The 11,765-nt window shown below is 46.0% G+C and overlaps 1 protein-coding gene across 1 annotated transcript; it reads right to left on the bottom strand.

Annotated features, from left to right (window-relative positions):
• Positions 1 to 1,792: 1,792 nt before the first annotated feature.
• Positions 1,793 to 11,281, bottom strand: LOC109885206 (coilin). The gene is made up of 7 exons (XM_031819969.1): positions 10,250 to 11,281; positions 8,570 to 9,929; positions 8,101 to 8,190; positions 5,039 to 5,086; positions 4,340 to 4,409; positions 3,575 to 3,663; positions 1,793 to 2,834 (listed from the first exon to the last, which is right to left on the bottom strand). The coding sequence occupies exons 1-7, from the start codon at positions 10,498 to 10,500 to the stop codon at positions 2,775 to 2,777; spliced, it is 1,968 nt and encodes a 655-aa protein (XP_031675829.1). The 5' UTR covers positions 10,501 to 11,281; the 3' UTR covers positions 1,793 to 2,774.
• Between the last annotated feature and the right edge of the window lie 484 nt (positions 11,282 to 11,765).

An 11,765-nucleotide genomic window follows, 5' to 3' on the forward strand; every position in this document is an offset into this window, starting at 1 on the left:
GCCTGCCTGCCTGCCTGTCTGTCTGTCTGTCTGTCTGTCTGTATACCTGTCTGTCTGCCTACCCTGCCTGTCTGTTATAAGGATATTGTAACAGGGTTAAATAAGCTTCCACATGATACTAAAACATGTCATTTCAATGTGTTTGTATTGATGTTGGTTGACTGTAAGCTTCTCAAGTCTATAAAGGTGTATCGGAAAACCTGTACAGTGACAAGTGAAACAGCAGACACCAATAGTTTTCCAAATCTATAATAATTGTTTTATTTCTAATTCATTATAGAGAAATTATAATGACTCATGTGAAATGAATGAGTGCATTGATAAAGAAGCCTAATGGCAACCTGGTAAATGTAACCACACTTATGCAGACACACACGATCTCCGGTACAATCGTAATATACATCTCCCCATTAGGTCTATCTGACTCACCATCCCCATTATGAAAGACCTATCGATGTCTGAATATCCTGGAGGAATATGCCTACCTGTGGTTGGCGCGCGTACAGATGTGTTGACGTCAATGAGAACGTATCGTTCTATTTAAACCGTGTCAACTAAATTATCCTATCAGATTAGATTTTTTACACCAAATCGTATAATCCATCAGAAAATAAATCCAACGGTCACCTCGAGATCACATTCGGTTCCGGCTGACAACCTGTTTGTCTCAGTGTCATATCGACGTTGGCGAGGAATACGTTTATAATAAACTAACGTACACACACACACACACACACACACACACACACACACACACACACACACACACACACACATACGGCCTAATACATGTTGCGATGATCATATTTCAAAACACTTGCAGACAAGAGCTTCCTTCGATCAAATATCCTCCAAATTCTCATTCATCATCATCATCCGTGGATGTCGTCAACCGACAGATGGACTTACCTCATCTCTGTCCCCCTGCCCGAACTGAAGCCCCAAATCCACAAAATGTTCGACCCGAATATAACCATCAGCATCCTCATCACACACGTCGAATACCTCCCTGAGCTTTTTCAGGAACCCGAGAAGCTGTTCTTGGTCGGGGAAGACGTTTCCTTCCATCTTAAGAGGTCGGTTTGTCAGATAACGTCGTTATTTAACGGACTTTGTTTGAATTGGTTCTGTATTCGCCATCATTCCGGTTGCTGTTCTCCGCTGGTGCCGTTGCTGACTGGCTCGGTTGGTGCTGTGACATCAGCAGCATCCCGTTACGGAATGGGAAGGACCACTGATCGACGCGCGGTGGGTAGAGACGATAAATGGCTACGATTCACGATCATGAAGGGAGAAAAAAATCGACTTACGTAAACATCTGCCCATGAGCGTGTTTTTAAAGTGTCAGGTCAGGTGTTTTTATGTTAGGATACTGAGAAAGATACAATTTGATGTGATTGTGACACCATCTAGCTCCTTGATTGTTTTCCAAACATAGGACTATTGAACAGAATTGGAAGTTAATCATTACTGTAAATCAACGTAAAATAAATGGTGATATTTAAAAAGACAAACAAACAGAATTAAATATGACACGTTTTCCAATCGCCAATGTATGTATTGTCCTTGTACACGCCCCAGCTCCATGGTTACCCTGAATAGCTACTTTACGTTCCATTAAATTGTCCTGACCTCTGGTGTGGATGGTATTCTTGATAACTACGGCATAGCTTAAAACCTGTCTAGGACATACATCCCGCTAGGGGAACGTTTGGCCGGAAATTGCCTGATATGTCATTATTAAAAGTAGGGGGGTAGCCTTAATAGGTTATTAATTAAGAAACCACACCTATCCTGGTCATAGGATATCAAACTTTATTATCTTACAAACAAGTTTCAAAATAATCAAGATGGGACATTCACAGTTATATCAATGTGTAAAAAAATTAAAAAGTAGTAAAGAGACCAAAGATTAAATAACATTTGAAGGTACTTAAGCAACCTACCCTGTACCCTCCCTTCCATAATACAACATTAGAAGATGTTTAAGTAAATCATTAAAATGGTGCTCAGCACACCCAGAACTAAAACTAATCAATAGCTTTAATCCAGACTTTGATTAGCTGAATCCAAGGTTCTGGTCAATTTCATTTGAACTCTTGTCTACTGAGTAAATAAACTGAAACGCAAAACTATTGAATTTAACAAATCTCCATTAAAAAAAAAAAACATCCTGAATTAGTAGAGCCAACCACATGTTGACAGTAAGGCTGAGATAAGGGGTTTGGTAAGGTAAAATAGCTACCAGTATATAGCTCTTCATCAGAGAGACTGTTGACAGTAAGGCTGGTTTCCCAGACCCAGATTAAGGCTCTACTCCTGAACTAAACAAAATCATAGTCACTGGAACATCTCCAGCTTAATCTGAGTCCAGGGTAAACTGTCTATGGAGGTGTCAGAACAAGCCCATCCAGGGTAAACTGTCTATGGAGGTGTCAGAACAAGCCCATCCAGGGTAAACTGTCTATGGAGGTGTCAGAACAAGCCCATCCAGGGTAAACTGTCTATGGAGGTGTCAGAACAAGCCCATCCAGGGTAAACTGTCTATGGAGGTGTCAGAACAAGCCCCAGTCCATCCAACCAGAAACGGACTGGCCCTGGGGCAGATCCGGCAAATGCCAGATTTGGGCTGGTCCATCTTTAACTTAGTCTAAATTGGGGTTGTGTGCTGAATTATTATAATTTGGCCATTACTGGGGAACTCAAGTGGGGGAAATGGGCCAGTGTGTTAGAAATGCCTGGGCCAAGTCGACCAAGAACGTCCATCTTGTTCCTCAGCTCAAATTCCCAACAACTAGCCTGGGTTCCAGCAGTGAGTCCCAACGTTCAGTCACCTGCAGAGAGAGAGAGAGAGAAAGACACTGAAATGGGATTCTATTCAATTCTATGGGAGTGACATCACAAACACATCCCCATGGTAACCGGAAAATCACAACATTCCGAATTCTGCACATACAGCTGTTTTATGGGAAAGTATTTAACCCCCATTATGCCTGGTTTAAAGTATCCCAACAGGTTTCTCTTTCAACTAAACGATTATAAGGGACATTCATTGGACAATGAACAGCTTCCCTCAACATGTGGGTGATGGGGTTGAAATGCAGTCAGGGACAATAGAGAGGGGGTCAAGCTCATCCATACAGTGTCACACAGCCAGTACAGTGTGAGAAGAGGCCCGCTTAGTGAAGAGAGGATGGTCAATGGAACCAAAACAACATTCAAAGGTTAAGCCCCCCCCCCACCAGAGTGTTAAGCCACCCCCACAGAGTGTTAAGCCACCCCCACAGAGTGTTAAGCCACCCCCACAGTGTTAAGCCACCCCCACAGAGTGTTACGCCAGACCCTGGCTCTGACATACAATATTGTAGAAATGAAGTCTAAATTGTGATGAATGTGCGCAGATCAATTGTGCTGCAGGATCAGTGCATGCAGGCAGGGTCTGTGAAATAACACTGTACAGTAACAGTATCTTATGTCTTACCCTGGAACCCCGGGACACAGCGTACTCCACACTGATTCTATTGGTTTTATTCATGTATATAGAAACGTACAGTAACAGTATTTTATGTCTTACCCTGGAACCCCGGGACACAGCGTACTCCACACTCTCGGATCCGTCCGCGTTCTGATACACCAGGTCAAACTTCCCCGGCTCCACGGGCGCTGAGGGGCAGACAGACATGTTAAGGTTGGGCCATCTTGGTAAGGTCCAGCAATGACAGGTAGTGCCAGACAATGACAGGTAGTGCCAGGTGAGGGGCAGACAATGACAGGTAGTGCCAGGTGAGGGGCAGACAATGACAGGTAGTGCCAGGGTGCCTTCAGATGGCTGAGGGAAACATCGTCCGAGTCCCGATTCTCCACCTTTCTCCCAAAGTTACGCACTGGAACACTTATCATGGATTTAACAGTGGAAGCTCACTCCAGCCAATCATTACATCAATCCAATGACAGGAAGTTGTACCAGTGCACTCTGGGAGACGGGTGGAGAATCGCCATTCAACAGTTACTGCCTTAATAGTTTAAACGAATGGGGGGGGGGGGGGGGGGGGGAAATGAAGTGAGGGATCTTCATCCCACCTTGATAAGCAGAGAGCAGTCATCCTTTTGGCCTTACCTTGATAAGCAGAGAGCAGTCATCCGTTTGGCCTTACCTTGATAAGCAGAGAGCAGTCATCCGTTTGGCCTTACCTTGATAAGCAGAGAGCAGTCATCCGTTTGGCCTTACCTTGATAAGCAGAGAGCAGTCATCCGTTTGGCCTTACCTTGATAAGCAGAGAGCAGTCATCCGTTTGGCCTTACCTTGATAAGCAGAGAGCAGTCATCCGTTTGGCCTTACCTTGATAAGCAGAGAGCAGTTCGAGCTCAATCTGTTTGGTGCTGTGGTCGAAATGAATGATTTTCCCCTCCTGATAGACAAACGGGGAGACACACAGTGAGAAAGAACATTACCCAAATGAAACCAATTACATTTTTAAATATGTAGCATATAAACATTTCTTACCACATGTATTTAGTCCTAGTTCAGGACATAACTTGAGAAGAAAAAAGTGCTGTCCACCTACGGTTAGAGAAAACAGTCCCTAACCGTGTTCACACAGCTGTTTCTCCTCAAGTTATTCCACACACAGAGAGAGAAAACAGTTCCTAACCGTGTCCACACAGGTCTGTCTCCTCATGTTATACCAGACAGAGAGAGAAAACAGTTCCTAACCGTGTCCACACAGCTCTGTCTCCTCATGTTATACCAGACAGAGAGAGAACAGTTCCTAACCGTGTCCACACAGCTGTTTCTCCTCATGTTATACCAGACAGAGAGAGAAAACAGTCCCTAACCGTGTCCACACAGCTCTGTCTCCTCATGTTATACCAGACAGAGAGAGAAAACAGTTCCTAACCGTGTCCACACAGCTGTTTCTCCTCATGTTATACCAGACAGAGAGAGAAAACAGTCCCTAACCGTGTTCACACAGCTCTGTCTCCTCATGTTATACGAGACAGAGAGAAAAAAGTGAGTCATTCAACTATTTTTACTTACTTTATACTCAGACACCTCTGGTGTGTAGTTCTCTGTCAGCTCCAGCAGCTGTGAACACACACACACGACAGAGTGATAATGAGTTACATGGAGGTGTGTAGTACCTTAGCAACACACAACTCTACAGTCATCTCTCACTGTTCTTCTATGTTAGAGGTTTTATTCACATGGAAAACAGAGGGACTTACAGTGGTAAGGAAAAGGAATGTGAACCCTTTGGAATGACCTGGACTTCTGCATAAACTGGTCATCACATTTGACCTGATCTTCATCTAAGTCACAACTACAGACAAAAACACAGTGTGCTTAAACTAATAACACACAAATGATTGTATTTTTCTTGTCTATATTGAATACATCATTTAAACATTCACAATGTAGGTTGGAAAAAGTATGTGAACCCCGAGGCTAATGACTTCTCCAAAAGATAACTGGTGTCAGGAGTCGGCTAACCTGGAGTCCAATCAATGAGACGAGATTAGAGATGTTGGTTAGAGCTGCCCAGCCCTTACATTTTTTTTTTTTTTAACTCACAAAATTTGAGTTTGCTATTCACAAGAAGCATTGCCTGATGTGAACCATGCCTCAAACAAAAGAGATCAGAAGACCTAAGATTAAGAATGATTGATTTGCATAAAGCTGGAAAGGGTTACAAAGTATCTCTAAAAGCCTTGATGCTCATCAGTCCACAGTCAGACAAATGGTCTATAAATGGAGAAAGTTCAGCACTGTTGCTACTCTCCCTAGGAGTGGCCGTCCTGCTATGATGACTGCAAGAGCACAGAGCAGAATACTCAATGAGGTTAAGAAGAATCCTAGAGTGTCAGCTTAAGACTGACAGAAATCTCTGGAACATGCTAACATCTCTGTTAACGAGTCTTCGATACGTAAAACACTAAACAAGAATGGTGTTCATGGGAGGACGCCACGGAAGAAGCCATTGCTGCAAGTCTGAAGTTCGCAAAAGAGCACCTTGATGTTCCACAGCTCTACTGGCAAAATATTCTGTGTACAGATGAAACTAGAGTTGAGTTGTTTGGAAGGAAGGAACAGACATCACTATGTGTGGAGAAAAAAAGCCCAGCACACCAACATCAAAACCTCATCCCAACTGTAAAGTATAGTGGAGGTAGCATCATGGTTTGATGCTGCGTTGCTGCCTCAGGGCCTGGACAGTTTGCTATCGTCGGCAGGAAAATGAATTCCCAAGTTTATCAAGACATTTTGCAGGAGAATGTAAGGCTATCTGTACACCAATTGAAGTTCAACAGAAGTTGGGTGATGAAACAGGACAACGACCCTAAACACAGAAGTAAAATCAACAACAGAATGGCTTCAACAGAAGAAAATACGCCTTCTGGAGTGGCCCAGTCAGAGTCCTGACCTTCTGGAGTGGCCCAGTCATGCATGTTTACAACCCTGTACTGTGCATGTTTACAACCCTGTACTGTGCATGTTTACAACCCTGTACTGTGCATGTTTACAACCCTGTACTGTGCATGTTTACAACCCTGTACTGTGCATGTTTACAACCCTGTACTGTGCATGTTTACAACCCTGTACTGTGCATGTTTACAACCCTGTACTGTGCATGTTTACAACCCTGTACTGTGCATGTTTACAACCCTGTACTGTGCATGTTTACAACCCTGTACTGTGCATGTTTACAACCCTGTACTGTGCATGTTTACAACCCTGTACTGTGCATGTTTACACGGTGGGTTCAAGAAAGACATGAAAACCTATAAATGTTTGTTATTAGTTTTAAGCAGCAGACGGTCTATTGTTGTGACTTAGGTGAAGATCAGATAAAATGTGATGATGAATTGAATGCAGAAATCCAGGTCATTCCAAAGGGTTCACCTACTTTCTCTTGCCATTGTACATCAGCAGCATCTTTAACTCTTTCCCTCCTCGACCAGGGAGAGTCGACTGAATTAATACAGCTAGGAGTTTCCTGGTCACATGACCTGAGCAGGAAGAAGGCTCCAGTGTCTGAATGGAGTGATGCTATACACTAACTATGGTCTTCTTTCTACTAGTACACTAAGGCCCTTCCAGTTGAACCACTGGGAAACAGTGTTACTGAGTGGACCACCCTGGTTAAATAAAGACATGACCTGAGTGAAGGTAAAACGCATTGCTTCCATTTGAACCCAGTGTATCAGACTGAGCTGTGTGGTGAGTACGGAACCGCCAGCAGGTCTATAAGAGGTGGGTTACCTCGACGGTCTACAAGAGGTGGGTTACCTCGACGGTCTACAAGAGGTGGGTTACCTCGACGGTCTACAAGAGGTGGGTTACCTCGACGGTCTACAAGAGGTGGGTTACCTCGACGGTCTATAAGAGGTGGGTTACCTCGACGGTCTATAAGAGGTGGGTTACCTCGACGGTCTATAAGAGGTGGGTCACCTCGACGGTCTATAAGAGGTGGGTTACCTCGACGGTCTACAAGCAGTGGGTTACCTCGACGGTCTACAAGAGGTGGGTTACCTCGACGGGCGGTCTATAAGAGGTGGGTTACCTCGGTCTATAAGCGGTGGGTTACCTCGACGGTCTATAAGAGGTGGGTTACCTCGACGGTCTATAAGAGGTGGGTTACCTCGACGGTCTATAAGAGGTGGGTCACCTCGACGGTCTATAAGAGGTGGGTTACCTCGACGGTCTATAAGCGGTGGGTTACCTCGACGGTCTACAAGAGGTGGGTTACCTCGACGGGCGGTCTATAAGAGGTGGGTTACCTCGGTCTATAAGCGGTGGGTTACCTCGACGGTCTATAAGAGGTGGGTTACCTCGACGGTCTATACGAGGTGGGTTACCTCAACGGTCTATACGAGGTGGGTTACCTCGACGGTCTATACGAGGTGGGTTACCTCGACGGTCTATACGAGGTGGGTTACCTCGACGGTCTATACGAGGTGGGTTACCTCGACGGTCTATAAGAGGTGGGTTACCTCGACGGTCTATAAGAGGTGGGTTACCTCGACAGTCTATAAGAGGTGGGTTACCCCGACGGTCTATAAGAGGTGGGTTACCTCGGCGATCTATAAGCGGTGTGTTACCTTGAAGGCGATCTTCTGTCCGTCCTGAGGGGGAGCAGCTAGGAGGGGCATCTCACTGTAGTCCCTCTTGGGGACACTCTCTGATGGGTTCTACAACACACACACACCTATAAATGTCATACCTCCCACATCTTCGTGGCAGCAACAACAGAAGTAGGTTACAGAATGCCACAGGGTCGGTGTCGAGTCCATTTCAATTCAGGAAGTAAACTGAAATGCCACAGGGTCGGTGTCGAGTCCATTTCAATTCAGGAAGTAAACTGAAATGCCACAGGGTCGGTGTCGAGTCCATTTCAATTCAGGAAGTAAACTGAAATGCCACAGGGTCGGTGTCGAGTCCATTTCAATTCAGGAAGTAAACTGAAATGCCAATTCCAGTTCTGTGCTTTTCAATGAGAATAAAAAAATAAAACAAAACTAAATGACTTGAATTGACCCTGGAATACCGTGTAGCAGTCAGTTGACTTACCTGGAACACCACAGAGCTGTTATTCAGGGAGTCCTTCTGGTACGATGGTGGCTGAGGAGTCTGCTGTCGCTGTCCACCTTCATAGTTGAAATAAAACCCTGCATTATCTCCTCCCCCTGTCCCGCTATCTCCCCCTCTCCCTCCTCTACCCCCACGAGAACCCCTATCCCACTCCCCACCTCTATCCCCACCACGAGGACCCCTGTCCCACTCCCCTCTAACCCCCCTACCTCCACCACCCCAACTCTGGCCTCCATCCCCTCTACCCCTAACCCCTCCTCTCTCCACACCCCTAGGGCTTCCCCTGCCTCTCCAGGTGGGTTGTGCTGCCATAGCAGGGACTATCCCCATCCCCAGGCCCGGTTGTTTGATAACCAGCTGGATCTCCTCCTCACTACTACTACTACTAGAGCCTGGGCTCTCAGGCCTCCTGTGGGCCTTCTGCACTGCTGGGGTAGAGCCTGGGCTCTCAGGCCTCCTGTGGGCCTTCTGCACTGCTGGGGTAGAGCCTGGCCCTGGAGCATTAGCTCTCTGGCCAGGGGATCCAGAGGTCCTGGGACCTGAGGAAGGGAGGCTGGGCCTGGAGGGGGTGGTTTTGTCTCTAGGACCAGCTCCGGAGCCGGTGGGTATGGTGGTAGGAGGAGTGGCAGCAGGTTTGGATAGAGGAGTTTGGTTTTTAACGGGAGGTTTGCCTGTGGTGGCTTTGCTAGAGGCATCGTCACCCGATGAGTCTGAGGAGTCCGAATCAGATGAGGGAGGTGTGCGTGGTTTCTTAATGGGGACTCGGGGTTTAACTACAGGGGTGGCTTTAGATGTGACAGGGGGTGTAGAGCTAGCAGAGTGTGATTTGGGGGGTAGTTTCTGCATGGGGGTTTTACTGGGGGCCACCTCCTCCTCACTACTTTCACTGGAATCAGAAGAGTCGTCCGTTTCCCCATTCGGGGTCTTTGCTGTGGCTTTACCGTTAACAGATACTGCTGTGGCCGCTGGAGCCTTCTTGGTGTTTTTGTCTGCTTTGACTACGGTGGGAGGGGGTCCTGTGGACGAGGTGGGAGGGGGTCCTGTGGACGAGGTGGGAGAGGGTCCTGTGGACGAGGCAGTGGTTTTGGTCGCCACCTTCTTATCTTTGTTCTTCTTCTGTTTCTGTTTCTTCTTGTCTTCTTTCCTCCTCTCTTCAACCGCAGCCTGGTTGGAATCGGCCTCCTGACTCTCCTTCTTTCTCTTCTTCTTTTTCCACTCTTCACTCACTCGGTTCTGTGTGGGCTCCTCCTCCTCGGCATCTCTCCTCCTCTTCTTGGACTTCACAACAGATGTGTTCGACTGACTTCCACTCGAAAGGGTTAGGGTGTCCACCTTCACTCTGTCAATCAACACAACACGGAGGGTTGGAACGGTAGATATTCTCAAAGTACTAGGGGTGGTATGTGTGAAAACATATTGGCCTAGGCTAAGACCAGGCTTGGAGTGCAACCCCTCTATTGTTTTGTTGCAAGCCGGTGTAGCTAGCTACCTAGCTAGGCTATATAACCAAGCCAAATAAATAGAATGAACCAACCATGTGGGTTAGATCACAGACTTAAATCCTAATGAAAGTTACAGCACCAGCGCAGGTCTAGAGCTAAGCGTGGATCAGACTGGATAAAAAACATGTCTGGCTATGCGGGTGTGTGTGTGACGCACCTGATGCTGTCGTTATCTCGGACTACGTAGATGCTCTCTGTGTGCGGCAGGTAGCAGTCTTCAATGAACAGACTCAAAATGCTCCTGCGACTGAAGTCGAACTTTTCCCTGATCACGCTGGCTATGTCTGCTACCACCCGGCATTTGTTCAGATCCACGAGGACCCAGCACATGCGACAGTCGGATACCGAGGGCGGCGGGTAATCAAAATACAATCGCACCCGTATCACATTGGTATTGGAGGCTGCCATTGTTGCTGTGTGGAAGGAAATCTATCTCACACGCCGTTCAGAAAACTAGTTGTCTGTCTTTTGAAGAGTTGACTCGTTTAGTTACTGCCACCTGTTGGCACGGAAGGGAATTAGCCAGCTAAATATTTCATTCAACGCTCCCTCATACCGGAAGCACTAGCCGGTTCCCACTAGATAACACAGCCACAAAGTCAATTATACTCTAAAATCTTTGGTAGGGGTAGTTGAAAACATAAGTCCGGTAAAGAGTCTGTCTTTTTCAAAACGTAAAACCCTTAACAAAATATCAATGCATGTTTTATTAACAAATAGCCTAACAATTGATGAGCAGAACCTAGTAGTAGGCAACAGTAGGAACCATTTTGGTCAACAACAAAACGTTCTCATTCAGGACAGATCTACATACATTTAAAACGTCACACATAGCTGATGAGGTAGTGCATGTCAGTGTGGTGTGTAAGTTGACTTTAGAATGTGAGACTAATGCTTCGAATAAAAACCAAAATCATGATGTAATGACAGGCAGCCTATGATAAACATATCGCTGGAAAAACTCAGTTACTCCTCCCAACACCTGATTTTATCCCGTCACGTTTTTCCACATTGAGGAACCATCTCCATTCAACTCCAAAATTATATTAAACTTTTCTAGACTCTCTTCAGCGGACAGAGACCGCACAGAAACCTGTACATTGTAGTGAAGATACATGTTTCACGAATGTGGTCCTTCCATAATTGTGCAACGCCATGCTTGTTGTTGTGATAAACCAGAGTTTGTTGGCGCTTTCAAGACAATTGGGAACTCAACACACACACACAAAACAAGACAAATAATGTCAGTGATCTTCAGGTCGGAAAGTCAGAGCTCTAGCAAGATGCCTGAGTTTCCGACTTTGAATTCGGAGTTGGATGACCTTTCAAAACTATTTTCCCCAGTCGGAGCTCCCCCCCTTTCCCGAGTTTTCTTGAATGCACCGAAGTCTGAGATTTCTGAGTTCCCAGTTGTTTTGAATGCAGCATTTCTACCATCGTTCTTATTGTGCGCTAGCTCCCTACGTCATCACTACAAGCACCATTTGATTCACCAGATACTCTACATGCCCACGTGCTGATCCACCAAGCACAGAGAGGGTCTGATCGAAAAGCCGATGGAAAGCTAAGTGCCCACCCAGCCGAGCTCAGCGAGGAGAACGAGAGAGAGCAGGGTTGTACACCAAAGTTACATAGCCGAATTCAACACGTACATTCCAAAATGCTGACAAATA

This window comes from Oncorhynchus kisutch, unplaced genomic scaffold (genome assembly GCF_002021735.2).
Source record: "Oncorhynchus kisutch isolate 150728-3 unplaced genomic scaffold, Okis_V2 scaffold2905, whole genome shotgun sequence".
In the NCBI taxonomy this organism is placed as follows: Eukaryota; Metazoa; Chordata; class Actinopteri; order Salmoniformes; family Salmonidae; genus Oncorhynchus; species Oncorhynchus kisutch.